The sequence below is a fragment of the Plecotus auritus genome (assembly GCF_963455305.1).
Source record: "Plecotus auritus genome assembly, chromosome: 1".
In the NCBI taxonomy this organism is placed as follows: domain Eukaryota; kingdom Metazoa; phylum Chordata; class Mammalia; order Chiroptera; family Vespertilionidae; genus Plecotus; species Plecotus auritus.
Genome location: NC_137770.1, coordinates 46380679 through 46403105, shown reverse-complemented (window position 1 = coordinate 46403105; position 22427 = coordinate 46380679). Strand labels below are relative to the sequence as shown.

Here is a 22427-nt window from a genome sequence, read left to right as displayed (position 1 = left end):
GTAAATTGGTGCAGGCACTATGCAAAACAGTATGGAGATTCCCAGAAAATTAAAAGTAGAACTACTGCTCGTCTGGCATGGCTCAGTGGTTGAGTGTCGACCTGTGAACTAGGAGGTCACGGTTCGATTCCAGGTCAGGACACATGCCCAGGGCTCGATCCCCAGTGTGGGGCATGTGGGAGCAGCTGATCAATGATTCTCTCATCATTGATGTTTCTATCTTCTATCTCTCTTTCCTTCTTCCTTCTTCTCTGATACATACATACATATATATATATATATATATATATATATATATATATATATAATAAAAGGCTAATATGCAAATTGTCTCCTCAGGCGTTCAATCGGGAGTTCAACTGCTCACAATGACGTGCGCTGACCACCAGGGGGTGTGTTGAAACGAAGGACGGGTCCGGCTGGCAGACGGCAGCCAGGGGAAGGAAAGCCCTGATCAGCCAGGCCTAGGGACTCTACCCGTGCATCGGGCCTCTAGAGTGTGTGTGTGTGTGTGTGTGTGTGTAGTTTTAAAGTATGATCCAGCAATTCCACTTCTGAATATTTATCTGAAGAAAATAAGAACAGCAATTTGAAAAAAAATGTTCATTGCAGCGTTATTTACAACAGCCAAGGCCTGGAAACAACCTACGTGTCCACCATAAATGGATGGATCACTCTATGTATATGTGCTCTATACACAATTAAATATTACTCAGCCATAAAAAGTAATAAAATCTTGCCATTTGAGACAACATGAATGGACCCTGAAGGCATTATGCTAGGTGAAATAAGTCAGACAGAGAAAGAGGAACACTGTAAATAGCATATGATCTCACTTATATGAGGAATCTAAAAGAAAAAGAAACAAGCTCATAAATACAGAGAACAAATTGGTGGGGTTGCAGGAGTTGGGGGTGTGGGGGTGGAGATAGGAAGGCGATGCAGAGTAGAGAAGGGGTGTGGGGTAGGGGTCGTGAAATAGGTGAAGGGGCCAAACGGTACAAACTTACAGTTATAAAAATAAATAAATCCTGGGCATATCATGTACATGGTGACTATAGTTGACAATATTTAAAAGTAGTTGCGAAGAATAGACCTAAGTCCTCACCAAAACAAGAAAAGAAATTGCTTCTTTTGGGCGGGAACCACGACCTTCCAGTAATTCACCAAAATGACTAACACAAAGGGCAGGAGGAGACGCACCTGCGATAGGTTCCCTAGGCCTTTTTGAAAACATGGGAGTTGTTCCTCTGGCCACATACATGTGAATCTGTAACAAAGGTGATATTGTAGACATCAAGGGAATAGCCACTGTTCCAAAAGCAATTCCCCACAAACGTTGCCATGGCAAAACTGCAAGAGACTACAGTGTCACCCAGCATGCAGTGGGCATTGTTGTGAACAAACAAGTTAAAGGCAAGATTCTTTTCTTTTTTCCCTTCTTAGTTTAATTTATTGGGGTGACACTGGTTAAAAGTATACAGGTTTCAGGTACAAAATTTTACAACACACCATCTGTACACTGTATTTTCTGTTGACCAACCCAAGTCAAGTCTCGTCCATCACCACTTATCCCTGCTATTCCCTCCTCCACCCCCACCCCCTCCCCCCTCCAGAAAGCACTACATTGTTGTCTGTGTAAGGGCAAGATTCTTGCCAAGAAAATGAATGTACTTATTGAGCATATTAAGCACTCTAAGAGCTGAGATAGCTTTCTGAACCGTGTGAAGGAAAATGATCAGAAAAAGAAGGAAGCCAAGGGGAAAGGTTCCTGGGTTCCACAGAAGCACCTGCCTGCTCCACTCAGAGGAGCACAGGTGTGAGAAGCAGTGGAAAGGAGCCTGAGCTGCTGGAACCCGTCCCCTATGAATTCATGGCATGATAGGTGTAAATAAGATAAAAGAACTCTGTATTGTTTTTGTTTTTTTTAAATACGGAATGCTTCACGAATTTGCGTGTCATCCTTGCACAGGGGCCGTGCTAATCTTCTCTGTATCGTTCCAGTTTTAGTATACGTGCTGCCAAAGCGAGCACTGTATTGATTCTTTAAAAAGAAAGAAAAATAATAATAACCATGTGTGCTGATGACGTTAACGGAATTTATTGTGATCATTTCACAATATATACAAATGTTAGATTATGTTGTACGCATTAAACGAATATGTTGTATGTCAATTGTACCACCATAAGAAATGTTTTAATACCCTCAATATAAACCTAAAAGAGGTTTTATTAGCTTCAAAGGACAAAAAGTGCAATACAGCACCGAACCAAGCAAGCAGCAATTGCAGCAAGATCGTTAGGCAGTTTCAAGGCATTTCCACCCAATCACCGGGTGCCTTAGTTATAAAAATTGAAGACAAAATTTACTCATAATCCCCAAACCCACCCCTCTCCGCACTCACAAGAAGGCGCTCAAATTAGGGTTCCAAATTCCAAATCCAGGCTCCACCGCACGCTGTCATCTTAGACTAGTTACGGGGTCTACTACACCTTAGTTAATAGTTAATGGAGATCACAGTACTTACCTCGTAGGCTGTGTGAACATTAAATGAAACCTTGGAGCATGTGGCTCAGTGTTTGGGACATAGCAGGCGTTCAAACGCCACTTGCTATCGTAAAACTGCAAGCTTCTTATTTCCTCCTACGTTCACTTGTTTTACTTGAGACGCTGCGCTAAGAACCTGGGACTAAAGGCGGTCAAGACGCTGCGATGTGGATGGGATAGAGGGGGTGGCTGGGACGTCATTAAATGGTTGTCTAAATAGTGTCATAAGAGCGACAGTGCATAGGGTAACGTCCATTTACCTAGGTAACTTTTTCCTAAAAATATTACTATTGTTCACGAGTGGTAACCAATGGAGTTACTCAGCACTTACAGGTTCCTAGCAACTTCTTGAACTCGAGTCACGCCTTCTGCGCAGGCGCCTCCAGTGGGTTGTCCCGGGCGGCTCCAGCCCCGCCTCTTCCGCCAGACGCGGGCGCGGATTGGTCCGCATGGCCTACATAAGTCCCCGCGCGCAGGCGCGCCGCCCCCTTTCCCCAGCTGCCGGTAAGGTGCTCGGTTCTTCCGAGGAAGCTAAGGCCGCGTTGGGGTGAGGCCCTCACTTCATCCGGCGACTAGCACCGCTCCCCCAGCACTCACCCTCACCATGGCCTCAGTCTCAGAGCTCGCCTGCATCTACTCGGCCCTTATCCTGCATGACGATGAAGTGACGGTGACGGTGAGTGCAGGCCCGGGCCTACGGCAGGGACGGCCCGCGGGCGGCAGATTTCCCCGCCTTTCCAGGCCTCCTGTCAGGCCCTTCCGGCCGTAGTCGGGGCCTTCGACACCCACAGGGCGGCTTTGGGCCGGCGCCCATCAGGTGGCCCCACGTGGGAGTTGGCCTGTGGCCTCGGCCACGTGCCGGATCCGGTAGGGGCTGGATTACATTTGCGATTGCGCGCTCTGGCCTTGAGAACTTTCATTTATTTGGAGAAACTTGTGCAGCGCGTGGGCATCCTAATCCGCAGCCAGTTATATTCCAAACTATCATTTTAAATTATTTTGACTCTCTTAGTGGGCCCTGTGGGGCCAGGCTGTATGGTGTGGAGGAGAGCACATGAGCTCTGCTCCACCTCCCAGCCTTAACTCGTAACTTAAAATAGCATGACTTGGGTAAATTCCCAGCCCGTGAAGTGGCAGCGATGAACTCGCCACACAGGAGCAGATGGCATTTCTGTTCTCGTGACAGCCAAAAGAGTGTAAGAAATGGTCGTCTTAAACATAAGATGCAGATAAAATACGGGAACTGGATAAACATGGTTTGGTACACATGCTTTGAATAATTTCTTTTCAACTTTTTGGAGACATTTCAGAAAACTAGTTTGGTCTCTGATGGATTGTCATTTTATCTGTTTTAGGAGGATAAGATCAATGCCCTCATTAAAGCAGCTGGTGTAAATGTTGAACCTTTCTGGCCAGGCTTGTTTGCAAAGGTAAGGTGAAGGTGGCAGCTTGATTTGGAGTTGTAAATTTGGGAAGACCTACTGATGACTAAATAAGGTGTTCATGCCAATATCCAAAAAAAACCCACACAACTCGTAAGTTATATTTCCTTGCATTTCTATTGTGTCTTTCTTGATCTCAGATTGGCTTCTCTTTTCTTCTGTTTAGAAACCATGGTAAAAGAATTAACCAGGTGATTCCTTCTTTAAAGGGGCCACCCAGAAAATAACTAACTCCCATGCTATTACAAGCAAATCCTTGTAGTATGATAGCATGCTTTAATGGAAATTGGGTTTGGCCTTTTTTTTTTTTTTAAACATTGATTTTTTACAGAGAAGAAGGGAGAGGGATAGAGAGCTAGAAACATCGATGAGAGAAACACCGATCAGCTGCCTCCTGTACACCCCCCACCAGGGACGTGCCCGCAACCAAGGCACATGCCCCTGACCGGAATCGAACCTGGGACCCTTCAGTCTGCAGGCCGACGCTCTATCCACTGAGCCAAACCAATCAGGGCGGGTTTGGCCTTTTATTGACCATTTACTATGTGTTGGGAAATAAAAGACAAGATCCCTACCCAAGGAATTTGGCACTGGCTGCCTTCCATTCTACAGGTTACTGAATCTCCGGCAAGTGAAGCTCGTGGATGCTAACTATTCACCTGAGTCCTGCAAAGAGCTTTGAAAGATTGAAAACATTGTACCTCTATCATCTTTAATAAATTGCCTAGAATTACTTAGTAGTCTGAAAAATTGAAGAAGAGACATGGAAATGGGGAAAAAACCTGGCTTAAGAAAGCTTGAGTGTTAACAAGTTAAACCAGCATTTTGGGTCCAATTTGCTCATCTATAAAAGGAATTCAGCTAGCTGTACCTTACTGCTTAAACATAGCAATGCACGTATGAGATTTACAGCTTGAGATTTTTTGTGATTGCTTATTTTTAGTATAGCTGTGTGGGTTAAGTTTTAGGGAATCTGAATAGCACACAAGCTGTCACTGGCAGACTCCAGCAAAGGAGAAGGAAGAGAAATTTATATATGTTTACACTAGAAGCCCGATGCACGAAATTCGTGCAAAAGTAGGCCTTCCCCCAGCTGCAGCACGCCCCCCCCCCCCAACAGCCCCACTGGTCTAATTAGCATATTATGCTTTTATTATTATAAATAGGGGGGGTAGGTCACTGTAATTTCAAAGGGGTGGTACTTTTTTTTTCTGGGTGAGTATTATAACAGGGACAGAACTGAGCACCTCTGTATGCACTTGTGTTGCAGGCTCTGGCCAATGTCAACATTGGGAGTCTCATCTGCAATGTAGGGGCTGGTGGACCTGCCCCTGCAGCTAGTGCTGCACCAGCAGGAGGTCCTGCCCCCTCCACCACTGCTGCCCCAGGTAGGAAACTAATTATAGGCAAAATTGCCCTTAATTTACTAAGTAGGTGATGTCTAGAAATCCTAAAACCAGAAACAGTTTGATGGGGAAGTCTGGGGTATTTTGAGCATGTAAGTTGAAGGGCCTATAGCTCTTTGGAGTTCAAAATAAAAGTGTGTAATTTACCTTTTTTATTTTTTCTCCTTTTAAGCTGAGGAGAAGAAAGTGGAAGCAAAGAAAGAAGAATCTGAGGAGTCTGATGATGACATGGGCTTTGGTCTTTTTGACTAAATTGGCTCTTTTGTAACAGTCAATAAAAGCTGACTTCTGTTGCTGTTGGGCTTGCTGATTGGGGATGTTCCTGTATAAAGGTGATCTCACTTCTATAATGCTGGCTTTCAACCTTTTCTGCTATGACACAAGCTAGACACTGTACAAAGAATGCATCTAATATTGCAGCATTAAGAAGTACATGTGGGGGAGTAAGGGTTATGATTTATAGGGTTTGTTCCCTGGACATGAATGAATCCAAGGAGATGGGGTCCAGACCTCAGATTTAGAAAGTTTCTTTGCTAATTCCCAAGCACAATCCTGGCAGTTAACAGATGAAGTAGCTTGTCGGGTGAGGGGTGTGACTGAACAATCATGTAATGTAATGTGAAGTGGGAATAGGTTGGTTGCTTTTTTAGGGAGAGACATAATTGGCTGCCTCCCACATGTGCCCTGATGGGAATTCAGTGCATGGGAGGACCCAACCACACAGGCCAGGTTTAGGTTCACTTTTAAAAATGCGAAGGCACCATAGGACTTGGATTGTGAGACATTGTATGTTCAGAGCACCTATAATGTGTGAGGCACTGGCAACATTCTTCTCTTACCCTGTCTGTCTCCATTAGCAAGATTCAGACGTTGTTGAGAAGCAGGACTTGCTAGCCCTCCAAAAGAAGATGTGTATGCACACAGACAGTGTTTGGTAAACAGTTTAGGGGCCTGAGAAAGGGGTAAGGCACAGTGAGGAAAAGTGAATTAAAATTTGCAGTTTCCACATAAGAAAAAGGCTATTGTGAAGCAATGAGGAAGGATTCTCAAAGATGACTGATCCACACCCACATGCTAAGAGCCTACTTACTAGTAACTTTCACCAGCTAAGGGTCAGCACTGCTAATACAAATGTTATGCACAGCAATCCCATGGGGAGACCCCATGTCAGATTGGTAAGTAGAAGGTAATAGTAAGAGGTGGAAGAGTTAAATGCAGGTTCTGCCTCCAAAGCTTGTTATCTCCCCATTCTTCCACATCCATATCCTCATCAGTATGATTACGCCTACCTCACAAAGTTCTAGAGAGGCCTGAGATAAAAGGAAACCCTTGCACTTAGCACTCAAATGTCAGAAGGTGGGAATACTGACATCTTCACTTAGCTGAGCAAATGCTTGGGATTTCATATTGAATAAAACTGTCCAGTTCCACTCATCTTTTAGTTCTCTGAACAATGATGTAAAGCTCTTTGCAAACTAAGATTTTTTTCCCTAGCTGTTTTGGCTGGAACTGAAGAGTCCTGGGTTCAATTCTGGTCAAGAGCCAGTACCTTGGTTGCATGCTTGATCCCAGGCCCCAGTCGTGCGGAGGCAACCAGTGGATGTATCTCACATCAGTGTTGCTCTGTCTCCTCCCTTCCACTCTAAAAATAGGAAAAATGTGAGGATTAACAACAAAAATCTTCCTATTGGGGAATGAACAGAATAAGTGAACATGTCCAATGCTGGCATGTGATATTTCCTTTCTGCATAAGTTACCAGGAGCCCCAGGTCCAGCAGGCCTATAAGTCTTGTGTTCCTCAAAATCAACCCTGCCAACCTTCACAATCAGGCAGCAGCTTTGGTTTCATGACTGGTTCCCTACTCTGATGAGGAATGCTTCTCAAAGATGACAACCACACCCACATGCTAAGTGCCTACTTACTAGTAACTTTGCTACTGTCTAAAGAGTTCCATTGTTATTAAAATTATCCTAAGAACGTCCATGGTTGGCTAGCTAGCTGACTCCTTTAATAGTCTTGTATCAGCAGGAAGCCAGGATTAGGTGCAAAGGCTCTCATCCCTCCCATGTTCTGGAGAATTTTAGGAAAAGCCTGCAGAATGCTCCCTGACAAGCCATCTACAAACAACTTTTTTTTTAAAATATATATTTTATTGATTTTTTTACAGAGGAAGGGAGAGGGATAGAAACATCAATGAGCTGCCTCCTGCACACCCCCTACTGGGGATGTGCCCGCAACCAAGGTACATGCCCTTGACCGGAATCGAACCTGGGACCCTCCAGTCCGCAGGCCGACGCTCTATCCACTGAGCCAAACCAGCTAGGGCAACAATTAGGATTTTTAAAAAGTTGTTTGTAGCCCTAACCGGTTTGGCTCAGTGGATAGAGCGTCAGCCTGCGGACTGAAGGGTCCCAGGTTTGATTCCGGTCAAGGGCATGTACCTTGGTTGCGGGCACATCCCCAGTAGGGGGTGTGTGCAGGAGGCAGCTGATTCATCGATGTTTCTAACTCTGTCGCTCTCCCTTCCTCTCTGTAAAAAAATCAATAAAATATTTTTTTAAAAACATCGTAATTGTCACTGAAGATGTTGCACAGTGGGATAAGTAAAAAAATTCTGAAGTTCCTGTCAACTGTTAGACTTTTTTTTTTCTGCTTCTCAGTTAAAAATGATAGGGAGAGAACCACATGTAAAATTTTATTTCAAATTTTAAGAAAATGTTTATTTAGAAAGTTACAGAGGTAGAAGTGAGCCAGCTGGGCTGGGTAAACTCAGGAAACAAGTTGCAGGGGCAGAAGAAGAGCCCTTGGAGTTCAGGAGAGAAAGGCAAAGGAAATGTGCCTGGGGGAAGGGCAAGGCACAGATGTGCTTCCAAGAAGCAGAATGCACCCACATGTGGAATTTTAAAACCACCTTTTGAAAAAGATAAACACTAATTAAAATGAAAATTCAAAATAATTATACAACAAAGCAACTTGGCATATTGCTACAAATTCAAGTAAAATATGTCAAATCCTTGCTCCCCCGTAATTTGAAGGAGCATATAGAGTAAAATTCTGAAGGAACAGTGTGAGCCAGGTGATTATTGATTTGGCTGAGTAGCACTTTATAGTTTAGAAATAACTTGCACATGTTTTCCCATTCTGAACTTGACCATGTCAGTAACACATAATTAGTGCTGTTTATAAACAGGTATGTCTCAGTGGTATTGCATATTCAGTTCAGTCCACCACAATAAAGTGATTCAAAATATTTTTGCTGGTGGTGTCTTGCCTTCAATTTTTGTTGTTGTTCTTTTGCTTTCAATTTGTAAAATAATATACAACAGCTGTGATGTGCAATAAAGTAAAGTGCATTAAAATCAGTATGCCTGTATCAAGAAACTTGCTCAGAGAGTCTGAGTGCCAGGTTCACCCAGCTAATGTAGGACAATGCAGTGCCTGCTTGCTACCTCACTTCTACCATGTCATGGTGTCCCCTCTACACAAGTACTTTTGTAAGATACAGTGACCATCCCTTGATTTCTTTCTCTGTCACTTTACATGCCATTTCTCCCTCATCTCTTTATCTTTGCAAACAAGCCTGGATAATTAAGCATGAGGTAGACATGGATTGCTTCAAGAGAGCACTAATATTTTTAGCTCTTCTGAAACAGCCAGGAGACATCCCTCAAAGTCAGATCACAGTTACCAACCAACATGCATCTTGGAACCTGGATTGTTCAAATCAGATTCAACAATCTTTTGGAGCACTCATGTCAGAACACTGGGTCAGGGGCCACCACATATGTTCACAGAACTGAAATAGTTATGGACTTCCAAAGATTCCCCCCCAAGTTCTATTCAATTTAATTCACTGAAGCTTCCAACCTTCTTATATATTTTGAGGGTTATTATGATCTGCAATTAAAATAAGAAATGTTTATCGTTCACTTTCCAGATCTTTGCACTGCTATCCTCCCTCTCTCTGGGCCATTGACTACCTATCCCAGTTAAATTCTACTTTCAGCTTTAAGAAGCCCACACTAGGCTCTGGTTCTATTAAATGTCTGTGTAAGTTTCCTGTATCACTTCTTTTTTTAAATATATTTTTAAAATATATATCTTTATTGATTTAAGAGAGTAAGGGAGAGGGAAAGAGAGATAGAAACATCAATGATGAGAGAGAATCATTGATTGGCTGCCTCCTGCATGTCCCCCACTGGAGATCAAGCCTGCAACCCAGGCATGTGCCCTTGACCGGAATGGAACCTGGGACTCCAGTCCGCAGGCCAATGCTCTTTCCACTGAGCCAAACCAGCGAGGGCCTGTATCACTTCTTAAGAGTAGATGTGTAGTCCTGGCCCGTGTGGCTTAGTTGGTTGGAGTGTCATCCCTTATACAGAAAGGCCATGGGTTGGATTCAGGTCAGGACACATGCCTAGGGTGCGATCCCAGATTGGGGCATGTATGGGAGGCAACCAATAATGTTTCTCTCTCTCTCTCTCCCTTCTCCTCTCTCTAAAAATCAATGAACATGTCCTCGGGAAAGGATTAAAAAAAAAGTAGATGTGTAATTATGTGTTTGTGACAGTTCCTTTAATTATCTTTCTCCCTCTCCACACGGTAAGTTTGGGGATCGGGGCTGTCTGTTTTGCTCACCTGTATCTCCAGTACTTACCACAATGCCTGGCTCATTGTTGGCGTTCAATATATACTTTATCAGAGTCCAACCTCTCCTTTAATCGTGAGGAAATAGGGCCCAGACAGGCAGAGGAACTTGCTCAGCAGCAATGATTAGCACAGCCAGGACTGCAACCCCCTAGTCCCCGGCCCAGCAAATGCTCTTCCCACTGTAGTATGCCGCAAAAACCTATCCTGCCCTCTCCACCTCCACAAGCCTCTGTCTTTCATTTAATTCACATTTAGTATGCATCTTTCAGGTTGCTAGGTACAGGTATAGGAGTTCAGGTCTTGAAATGGGAACCCAGGGACCCAGCTGAGTACGGAAGGCCGAGACTCTGGTACTAGGTCTGGTTTTTACACATTCTTTAATCCTAAACCCAGAGGACCCGGCTCCACAACATAACGCTATGACGTCAGGGAATTTCCCCAGGTGATGCTAGGCCTCATTGATGGAGGGGATTCTCTCAGCAGGTGGGACAGTCAAACCAAAGCGTGGCATCCCTGAGCCCATCAGCTTCCTTCTGGACACGGTGACCTGTCATTTCCCGGGTCACGTCATCGCCTAGGATGAGGCTGGAAAGCTCGGTGACTCAGGCCCGGTGGCCGTAGGAAGTGCTTTCAGCTCTCCTCCGTCTTTCATTCACGAAGAACCAAACTTCCTGACTGACTCAAGTGCATGAGAGTTTAGCGCTTGTGTTCAAATTCTTCTAGCCCGCTGCTTGCCAATCAATGTCCGCGCTGAGAGGAAGAGGCGGGATGAGAGGCGGGGCTAGAAGCCGAATGTGGTTGAACTTCTCAATTGCACTGAGGCCTATTGACCACTGGGGGCGCTCTAAGAGCCTTGGGGCCTTTTGCGCATGCCCATTAGCATCAGTCCCGCTAGTAATAGCTTTTCAAGGCTGGTTTAGTGACCTTAGAGGAGGCACTCGAGTAGGTTAGTTGCCTGTTTCTTCGTATGCCTGGTGGGGATGATGACGATACCTCAGAGTTCTTGTAAGATTAAATCAAATGGTAGGTACTGTAAAACAGCACAATTTGCGTTCAGAAAACGTTAGCATTTCTTTGATCTCTCTCATAGGATGGATGGACATTTAAAATGTTAAAAAGCGAATCTGATTTAAAAAAAAATCTGAGAAAATTCCTACTATTGGAGCCGCTGTTTCCATTTTTACACCCTTTACATCATGAAACCAGCTCAATATCGGATTTTCAAGATTTATATAATTAGATTGGTAGAATTGCATACAAGCTGAACAGCTTTTTACAAAGGGAATTTTTGAAAGTTTGCTTTTCAGTTACTGGCTCAATGCTGCCCTACAGAGGCTAATGGTAGGAATGGCTAAATTGGCCTTTTCATACCAGAGTGCCCCTAGGCCAGTGTGTGGGAGTCAGGCAGGCAAAGATGTCAGCTGTTGGCCCAAGGGTGAGAGAGTCAGTCCATACCTTGAAAAGGAAAGGCATGTTTGTATATCCACCAGTGACCCAGCTAAGAGGAAGCCAAGTGCACTTTATTATGGTCCTGCCTCCTGTATAATTTACTTAGCATGTTTGACTTTTCCTTTTAATATACTCAAGTTCACTTCTTGCCTAAAAACTAAATACCGTTACTGAGCTGCAATGCTATCTATCTGGTGTACCCTTGGCTTCCCTCCAAGATTTTTGGAAGAAATGGCCACGTAAAACCACTTCTGCTTTTGCCATAAAATTTGTGGAGACAACTGTCACAAATAGGGTCACGTGTGGAAAATTCTTTTAAAATTTAGGTCCAGGAGAAAGTTTGTATCCTCTGGGGATCGGTAACCATGTCTCCTTTATAGTAAGTGCTCTGTGGCTTGTGGTGCTTGCTTCTCTGCCTCAACTGCTGAGAAACAGTGCCAGGCTTGATGCCCGATCTTAGTAATTAAATTGACCCAAATAAATAACATATTAGCTTCTTCCCCCTTTTCTGGTCTCTCCAGTGCTGGGTCTTCCTTGTCCCTGAGGGCAGCCTGCATGGCACAATTAAATGTCCATTTCCATTGAGCTTAGTCTGGTTTGTCCTATTGGTGGTCCTTTAGTCTTACTGCCACTCCTTGAGGGCAGGCAGCCTACATCCCCTAGGGCAAACACAGCATGTTAGATTTACAAGGAACTCAAGAGTGCACTTGACCCTCTCCTTTTTATATATATACTAGAGGCCTGGTGCACGGATTGTGCCCTCTCGCAATCTGGGATCCCCTGGGGGATGTTGGACTGCTGGTTTCGGCCTGATCCCCACAGGCCAGGCCGAGGGACCCCACTGGCACACGAACCCATGCACCAGGCCTCTAGTATGCATATATTTGGTTAATCCCTTCCCACCCTCCCCCTCCCCACCTTCCCCTTGAGATTCGTCAGTCTGTTCCATGTTTCCATGCCTGTGTGTTGAGCATCTGCCTCCTGGTGGTCAGTGTGCATCATAGCTACCGGTCAAATGGCTGGACTGTCACTTAGGCTTTTACATATATATATATAGATATATTTTTATTGATTTCAGAGAAGGGAGAGGGAGAGAGATAGAAACATCAATGATGGGAATCATTGATTGGCTGCCTCCTGCAGGCCCCACAATGTGAATCGAGCCCACAACCCAGGCATGTGTCCTGACCAAGAATCGAACTCATGACCCCCGGTTCATAGGTTGATGCTCAACCATTAAGCTACACTGGCTGGGCAACCTTCTCCTTTTTTACATTTGTGGAAGAGGAAGCTCAGAGTGGCAAGGTTGATGTGACTGTACAACTTTAGAATCAAACCCAGGGCATCCACCATCCTTACCCCCACATCAGGTTACAACCTCCCAACTCCCAGCTTGTCAGGGGAAGGAGCTGTATTTCTAGAGGCCTCCTTGGCTTGGACACTGTCAGCCTTCCTGCTGGTCTGTCTCAGAGACAGGGAGGGCAGAGCTGGGGGCCTGGCTTCTAGGCACTGTCTCTGGGTCTCTCTCAGGCTTAAGTTACACCTCTGCTCCAGCTGCAGGTCCAGAGCAGCACTCTGAATCAGCAGCAGGACCCAAATTTCAGAATGGCACAGGAATCCTTGCCCTAGGGAGTGACCTCAGGCCAGCAGCGGTTCTTTGACCAGTTCCACTCCAGTGTGGTCCCTGGACCTGTGCTGGTTCATGAACTATTGTTATTTGCCCATATGAAGGCAAGTACAGGAAGTTCTGAGAACTTGAGAGTATTTAGAAACTTTTATATCAATTTGACATTGTCACATCATTCAAGCAGCATTTTTTTTTTACTAATTCATTTTAATTGCATTTTACAAAAAGTTAACAGCAAGCTTAAAAAACCAACCATGCCCCAGTCCTTCTTCATGGATGCCTTTGGAAGCTGCTACTGACCTCTTCCAGCCTGGCGGGGAGGGAGCGGGGTTGTGGGTAAGTGAAGTTCTCCTTTGGGGCAGGAGGGGGCGACAGAGACAAGGGTAATTTGTCCTTCTCCAAGAAAGGCCAGCTCACTCTACAAGCAGCCTCCATTTGACCCTTCTGGATGTTGGGACACAGGAGAAAGGCAGGCTTTCTGTTTCCTGTTTGCCTCGCTGAGAGCAAATTCACCAGAGAGGAAGGACGGCTAGGAGGGCTGTCCACGTACAGATGGCAGGAAAGTGAGGCTCCTGGCCAGGCGCATTTTCCCCAAGGAAGTCTAGTTTTGTGGCTTGGGCACAAGGCTCTGAATCAGGCTGTCTGTGTCTGAATCCTGACTCCTCCTTTTAGTTGCTGTAAGGCCTGGAGATCTCTCGGAAAGCTCAGTTTCCTTATGTGTAAAGGGCCCATATTAATGCTAGCTATCCCACAGGGCTCTTTGGGTTAAGTGCATATTAAGGCAGATGGAAAGTAAATCAGATCATTACCGTATGCTGTTCACCATCTTCCTTAAAAAAGAAAAAAATCGCCCTAACTGGTTTGGCTCAGTGGGTAGAGCGTCGGCCTGCGGACTGAAAGGTCCCGGGTTCGATTCCGGTCAAGGGCACGTACCTTGGTTGCGGGCACATCCCTTGTGGGAGGTGTGCAGGAGGCAGCTGATCAATGTTTCTCTCTCATGGATGTTTCTAACTCTCCCTCTCCCTTCCTCTCTGTAAAAAATCAATAAAATATATATATTTTAAAAAAAGAAAAAAAAATTCCTGTTGCTCTTTCCCTTGGTTCATTTATTTCAAGTTTCACATCATTTTACCTTTAAGCCTAACTTTATCACTAACCATTTGGTACACAAAGGTTCCCTAAACTTTTCCCTAATATGAGGTTCCCTAATATTATTTAAGCCTCAAATGGAGTGCAGAGAGCAAGGCTAGTATTACACTGTTACAACATGAGATAAACTTAGAAATGTTAAACGCCTAGATCCAGGCCACAGAAGTCGTTAGTTTTTCTGATTCTAAATCCTATGCTAAGATTATATCATCTAGGCCTCTTAAAGTTAATAACGGGTGGTGGGTGAGAAGCTACTACTAACAACACTAAACGGATATACTTAAATATGAACAGTTACCACATTCTAAAAAGTTGAACATGCGGCATGGCACAGAACTCTTGATAATACTGTAACTTTTAGGAAACGGTGAGATGTATAAAGACAGGGCTCAAACACTTAAAAGATGGGCTTCAGAGCAAAGCCAAGCTAGTAAAAACACTGCACTCACTGGCTGGCAAATTCCACAGGAAACAGTTGTCTCCCACGTGTCTTTCAGGAAGCGCACAGAGCACGAGGAATAAAGGCAGCCGGGGAAGGGTTGGGGAAAAGGTAAAAGCCGCAGACAGGGCTTTCCCTGATGGACCGAGGGAACGCGAAGGCAGGGGCGGTGTGGAGGGGAACACTGGGAGCATCTGGCGGGCAACGAGGTCTGAGAAAAGACCTGGAAGCAGCATGGAGAGGCGTTCGTCCTGGGAGCTGGCAACCACGGGCCCCACCCTGTGCAGCCTCCCTGCCCCCCCAGCCATGGTTTTGCTCCTCTAGTTCGAGTGGGGGTGTTGGGAAACAGCAGAGAGGGGAGGAGACGCTAGAGCAGCGACAGGAGGGCAGCTGTCTGATTCCGAGGTGCGCGGGTCCCGGGGACGGCCGCACCTGTGAGCCCTCCGGGCCGCCGTAGCCCCGCCCCTTAGCGCGTGGCGCCCCTGACGCTGGGCGCGCGGGCGCTTTCCTTACAGAGGTCGCTCTGGTTCGAACGGTCGGCCCGTGCTGCGCGTGCGTGGTCGGGAGGGGAAGTGAGGCGGTTTCTTCGGCGCCTTTTCCGGCGGCGGCGGCGGCAGAGCTGGGAGGAGGAGGTGGCGGCCGGAGGGAGCCCGCGCTCGGGGCGGCGGCTGGAGGTAATCTCCCGGGCCAAGCTGGAAAGGCGGGCCGCCTCGGCCCCCGCTCCCTGCGGGACCCCGGCAGTAACTCCTTCTCGCTTTATGTGTCTTTGCAGGCAGCGCACCGAGTTCCCGCGAGGATCCATGACCCTGACGAGCCGCCGGAGCCTCGCTGTCTCTCGGTGGCCTGGGTCGGTGGGGAGCCGGTGCTCGCGGACCGGAGGGTCCTAGTCTCCCGCGGCGTCGGGAGGCGGCGGTGGAGGAGCGGGAACCGGCGACGCTCGCGCGGCGCCTGCGGGGGGAAGGGCAGTTCCGGGCCGGGCCGCGCCTCAGCAGGGCGGCGGCTCTCCCGTCGCAGACTCGGCCCCGGCGGCGGCGGCGAGTGGAGGAATCAAGTTGTGCGGCCGGTGATGCCCGAGTGAGCTGCGGGCCTGGCCTCTGCCCGGAAGAGGCAACTCCCACGTAGGCCACACGGGCGCCCTCGCGGCGGGAGGCTTCGTTTTGGTTTCGCGGCGGCGGCGGCGTTGTTGGCTGAGGGGACCCGGGACACCTGAATGCCCCCGGCCCCGGCTCCTCCGACGCGATGGGGAAGGTGCTATCCAAGATCTTCGGGAACAAGGAAATGCGGATCCTCATGTTGGGCCTGGACGCGGCCGGCAAGACAACAATCCTGTATAAGTTGAAGCTGGGCCAGTCGGTGACCACCATCCCCACCGTGGGTTTCAACGTGGAGACGGTGACTTACAAAAACGTCAAGTTCAACGTGTGGGATGTGGGCGGCCAGGACAAGATCCGGCCGCTCTGGCGGCATTACTACACCGGGACCCAGGGTCTGATCTTCGTTGTGGACTGTGCCGACCGCGACCGCATCGACGAGGCCCGCCAGGAGCTGCACCGCATTATCAATGACCGGGAGATGAGGGACGCCATAATCCTCATCTTCGCCAACAAGCAGGACCTGCCCGATGCCATGAAACCCCACGAGATCCAGGAGAAACTGGGCCTGACCCGGATTCGGGACAGGAACTGGTATGTGCAGCCCTCCTGTGCCACCTCGGGGGACGGACTCTATGAGGGGCTCACATGGTTAACCTCTAACTACAAATCCTAATGAGCGTTCTCCACCCATCCCCCCGGAAGGAGAGAAATCAAACACCCATTCATAGGATTATCGCCACCATCACCTCTTTCAATTGCCACTTTCTCTTGAATTTGAACTCTGGAGTTACTGTTCTACGGTTTGGGGGCGGGGGGCCGGTTAGGGAGTTTTCTTTTTGTTTCTTTTCTTTTTTGCTTTGCGTTAGGATGCTCTGATCTGACATTTGACATGAACACAAAGTGCTAGATGCTCTTGTTAACTTCCAGCAAATGGGACGGGGAAAATATAGCAGTTCTTGGTAAAAGTCCTTTATAATAATGGTATGATTTTTTTATTTTGAGAGATTTTTTTCCCCATTGTATGCTTTTTTTCCCTTTTTGCCCAGTTTCCTTACCATTTGCTGTAGATGGCTTATTTTGCATTAATGCAGACTATGTTGCAAGTCTGTTTCATCGAGTAAACTGAAAATTATTGCTTAATCAAACTGCCGTTTGTCTTTTATATTTAAGGCCTTTTTCCTCCTCTCCCTTATGAGTTCTAACTTAGTAATTTCAAATGTGACCTTTTATACCTAAGACCAGTATAGTAAACTTAGCCCACAGTGGCAAATAATGAGTACTATGGGAAAATATTCCAGTTGCACATCAGTATGTTAAAAAGGTAATATAAGTTCTTTGAAATGCCAGCTGTTAAGTTTTGAAACATCATGCATGAGTAGGGATAAAACTCAAAGTCCCCATTACATAGCTAACTTACACTGCATAAAAATATGAAATTGTAACCCATTGAGAACAGATTTTTTTCACTGCAAAGTTAACATCTTTGCTGTGTTTTCCCTTTTTTAACTTTAAAAAGACTCTTTCCAGAAATTGGAGCAATAATGGTGTATCCACACACAGTCAAAATATTTGTAGCTATTTTAAGGGACTTTTGGGCAAAACTGGAATATATACTTTTACCATGTTTCAAATATCTTAAGACCAATAGTTTTTAAATTACTAGAATGTTTACTTTGTTCATTAATAAAGCATTTAACAATTCAAATTGTATGCACCTTTTACCTGGTTGGAAAAATATACATTCCTGTTTTCACATCACATTACAGAAACTGATTAAAGATAAAAGCGTTTTTATAGATGAGTGATCCACACCTCCATTAATAACACTGGAAAAGATGTTTTATTAAAAAGGTATTTAATTCTGTCTGATTATAGGATTAACTCATGCAAATAGTAAGTCAGATATTCTGTTGGTTCAGTAATACAGTATCTCCTTTAGGGAAGGAAACGTGATGAATGAATGACGTGTAAACTTGAGGGATGACAATTAAAGGGGAAGTAGGATGAAGAGAAAGAACCTACAGATGACGATGAATGTAAGCTTATTTTTCTTCAAGGGTAAGCAGTGTGCTCACTTGGTGATATCCAGGTCCTAACCAGATTACTTGCTTAGTTGATTAGGACCAGTAACTAGATTATTGAGACCAGTATGAAAATATTTTGAACCAAATGTTAATGCCTGATAAAGAATTGTGAAGCAGCATCTGGTTCTTATATAGCCTTAAGGATTAATTTTAGAGATCCTCAAGGAATTAAACTTAGGGAATTTCAGAAATGTAGACTGCAAAGGCAGTATACAGGAAAAGATGTGGGTTTTATGAGGGTATATGAAAACTAAAATTGAGCGGGATATCATGGTATATAGTTGGACAGTATTGGTCCTTCATGCTTTGGCCATATTGTATAATGGAGCTCTTACCAAAGATGTATGAGAAGCATAAAGCTATAAAAATTAATTATTCAAAGTAAAATTCTTAAACATTTTACTTAAAGCAGATGAGCAAAGGTGCTATGCTTGCAGGCTCCTGATGGTGCAGAGGGGTTTTTTAATTAAAAATACAACAAAAGTATAAAATTCTCAGTTTCACTTTAGTAGGCGTACCTCTAGAAATGAAGCTGGGAGCCACATCTCAGAACATTTTAGTTACTTTTAAGATTCCCAAGCTCCACCATAAATTCTTAGTGTTTTAAATTATTACATTAAGGTACATACATGGGTAATACAAATATCAATGCTATAATAACATCGTGAAACAAGACAAGCACAAAGGTATAAATGCCTAAACTGGAGGAAACTTGAAACCCTCGTGTTAACTCTTAAATGTAGTATTTCTAACTTATGAGTTAGATTGATAGGCAGCCATTTTTTTGTGTCTTAAAATAACGGGGCGTAGTTAAAATTTTATATATCAAGTGATTGCTGTTGAATGTTGCAGGTGAGATGTTATTTTTAGTTTACTTGAAATGTCAAATAACTGAAGGTGGGAAGGGGAAAGCAAATATTTGAAATTTGGAAAATCCTAAACCTTTTGGTAAATTGTAATTTTCACTTACACTTTTTTAAGGATATAAAAGGCTGATACTTGTAGTTAAATTGAACCATAATAATGCTGATCATGGGGCAAGTAATTAATAGCCTGCAACACCAGTTATAACCTAAGAATTTTAAAAATGAGATCCTGAAGTTTTTGTTTAATTGCATCAATTTCTGTATTTATGTGAATTTATAAACTACAGTAAGTTTTGAATGAGGTTAATCTTGTCTAATATAAGTAAATGAGTCTGTAGACTGATTGCCCCAAACTAAAAAGTAAAGTACCTGGAATTGTGTTCTTAATGGTTGTAGTGTTGGTAAAGCACTAATATGCAGAAAATAAAAGAATTACACGGTGCAGTTTCTCACGTTATGTTACTCCTTTGAACTAGATTAAGTGGGACATGTGGTGTGTTGGGCCATGTTATTCTCCAGGGACATATGGTATAAAGTGCCTTAATTTGGGAGCCAACTAGCTTTTTTAAGAACAAAAAAGAGAATCAATTTGGTTCTTGATTACTAGCTAGCTCTGTAAGGAGGTTTTGCCCTGATTTAGTTCCACTGAAATTAATCTGATTTTATGATAATTTAGAACACAAAAACAGTTGAAAATAATTTTTAGAAAATTCTATAGCAGTTTTTATTCTGCTAGTTTTTTCAAAATCACATCCTTAGCATTTTTAGGAGTACAGAATTGTGTCTATAAAGAATTGGCTGGAAGAGTCATCTTAACCCTTAACAGCTGACTTGGATTTTAAAATTGGACTTTGTTGCTTGTTTGATAAGAATGGCAGAATTGTAGCCACTTAGAAAAGAGTAGGTGAAGACTACTAACTTGTTGGATAAAAGGGTTTTTAAAACAAATTTCCTTTGCTGTAAGCATTCCCTCTTTTATCACCAGTTGCAGTTTGATTTTAGAATATCTGAGCGTGATCTCTAGTGTGACTTAACTCCCACATTGATATTAATATATTTAGTTTTGTCATTTACTAATAGCTATCAAGTATCAATTTATTAGTGATAGCAGTAGAAGAAACTATTCTTTAGTGGGTTTTTTATGTTTTAATATAAGTTTAGAAATATAGTAGCCATAATCTGAATGGTGGTGGCAATTACTAAATTCCCAAAGTTATTTCCTCAACACCTTGCCAAGTATTTATCAGGGTGATAGTAAAGCAAATCTTGTCTTTTTTTTTTATAGGTAAAAATTGTAAAACCATATATAATAAACATAACATTTAAGTCTCATTAATCACTGAGAATAATGTATTTTGATAATAGCATTCAATAGAAACAGCTTTTTGCTTTATATTGAATAGTAAAGACAAAGTAGGAAAGGTTACAATATTAGGAAGTTTAATAAAAGGGTATATTGAGAAATGGGGCCATAGATGAGGCAAAGTAACTTCCCTGCTTTGCTAAACTTTAAAGTTGCCAGACTGGATCAGTGAGTTGAATGGGCAGGGAATACTTACCGATGAGATCAAAGAGGCAGAACAGGTCTGTGGAGGGGTTTAGGGATGACAATTGAAATATATTATTAAATAAGCTAAAGTCATTGTAAACTTCCAGGGAATTATTGTACAAGAGATAACCTCACATTGTGAGACAGTAAGAAAATGCTTTAATTTTTAACCTTTTTTCCCTTTAAAATGTTTTATGACTAGAAACAATTTTCAAGTGAAAGTATTTGTCAGTCTTGTCCTCAAGTACTTTTTCACTTATGAAATTATTTTATTAGGATACTATGTATTTCCTCCATAGTATTTGCTTTCCAAGTGCTTTTACTTATTAAGCACCTATTGATATGCCTGACACTGTTCTAGGGACAGGAGATGCATCAGTGAAAAAAAACTACCTGCCTTCATAGAACTTATTTTGGTGGTGGTGGGCCGGGATGGAGGTGAGAGACAAAGATCAGATGAAAAAAATGTTAGTTGATATACTATGTATTATATACGATGTTATATATATGTGGGGACAGGTAGGAATGCGTTCTGAGGTGACATTTGAACAATTTTTTTTTTTATTAAGGTATTATATGTGTACATATCTTACCATTGCCCCCCCCCCACCCCACTCCCATACATGCCCTCACCCCCCAATGTTTTGCATCAGTTGGTTACTCTTATATGAACAAATATTTGAAGGAAGAAAAATATCAGTGGAATTGACATTGTAACAAAAAGATAATATATATAGTGTAAAGCAGGGGTGGGGAAACTGGCCAAGGGCAAATCTGGCTGTAGCCTGTTTTTACAGAGATTGAGCTAAGAATTTTTAAATTTGTTAAGGGATTCTTAAAGACTACAACAAAACAAATATGGATATGCAATAGAGACAGTATTAAGCCTGAAAAGCCTAAAATATTTACTGTCTGGCCCTCTATGAAAAACGTTTGTTGACCCCAAATCTAAAGCCCAATTTTAAAAATATTTACCAAAATATAAGGAAAATCCAACAATTTAAAGTAAAAGACCATTGTTAAATGAATGAGGCTAATAAAAACTTTAGGATACAGTGCACACACAATTTACTACATTTGGATATTTAGGGATCCTTGAGACTTGTTATTTGTTATTGAGTAGTCTAACTGGGATTTTCTTTTTCCCCAAGTTTAAATGTGAAATCAGTAGTTTTTCAGTTTCCATTTTAACATTCTCTAAAATTTTATGAATCATTTTATTAAAAATATTTTCCTTATTTTTATGATAGTTTTACTGGTCTTTGGGTATAAGTTGAATGTGCTTCTCTGTTACAGTGCCTCTAAATAACCTACATTAGTTTGGAATAGGTTCAGATAACATCACTGAACTGTGGCTGTTACTCGGTTGGTATTACTGTAATCAAGTCCTGAATCCAATATTTTATATTATGAAACTTTGTAAGAGGAAGTATCTTATTGACTTGGAAACTAATATGTTGCATGATATTTGGTTTCTTCTAGTATTGTTCCTATAACCAATATAAAATAGGAAAAATAATTTACTTCAAACACCAATTATTTCTTGCCTATAGTTGTATACTACTCTTAAAAAAGAAACAAAGTAATTTAGCAGAAGTTATGGAAGTACTTTATTTTATTTTTTTTTTAAATATATTTTATTGATTTTTTTACAGAGAGGAAGGGAGAGGAATAGAGAGTTAGAAACATCGATGAGAGAGAAACATCGATCAGCTGCCTCCTGCACACCCACCACTGGGGGTGTGCCCACAACCAAGGCACATGCCCTTGGCCGGAATCGAACCCGGGACCCCTCAGTCCGCAGGCCGACGCTCTATCCACTGAGCCAAACCGGTCAGGGCGGAAGTACTTTATTGAAGACATTTACAATTAGGCTTTAAAAAATAAAAAACACTTATAGTTCACAGAAAGACTTACTTGAATCTAGTTATTCATGACCATAAAAGCTGTTTCCCAAAACAATAACAACAAAATTATTTCCCATTACAGCTGAATGGACTGGCCTAAGAAGGTCATAGCATATTAGAGGGGGGGAAACAAATTTGTTATGGGAGTTATAAAAGCAGGGCTTTGGATCTTTGAAGTTTATTTATATTTTAAAATATATTTTTATTGATTTCAGA

The 22427-nt window shown here is 43.3% G+C and overlaps 2 protein-coding genes across 2 annotated transcripts; both read left to right on the top strand.

Annotated features, from left to right (window-relative positions):
- The first annotated feature begins 3031 nt into the window (after positions 1 to 3031).
- Positions 3032 to 5746, top strand: RPLP1 (ribosomal protein lateral stalk subunit P1). Its single transcript, XM_080685622.1, has 4 exons — positions 3032 to 3224; positions 3904 to 3978; positions 5261 to 5378; positions 5569 to 5746. The coding sequence occupies exons 1-4, from the start codon at positions 3153 to 3155 to the stop codon at positions 5646 to 5648; spliced, it is 345 nt and encodes a 114-aa protein (XP_080541748.1). The 5' UTR covers positions 3032 to 3152; the 3' UTR covers positions 5649 to 5746.
- A 9074-nt stretch (positions 5747 to 14820) lies between these two features.
- ARF6 (ARF GTPase 6) lies at positions 14821 to 19197 on the top strand. The gene is made up of 2 exons (XM_080671695.1): positions 14821 to 15385; positions 15484 to 19197. The coding sequence occupies exon 2, from the start codon at positions 15951 to 15953 to the stop codon at positions 16476 to 16478; it is 528 nt and encodes a 175-aa protein (XP_080527821.1). The 5' UTR covers positions 14821 to 15385; positions 15484 to 15950; the 3' UTR covers positions 16479 to 19197.
- The last annotated feature ends 3230 nt before the right edge of the window (positions 19198 to 22427 follow it).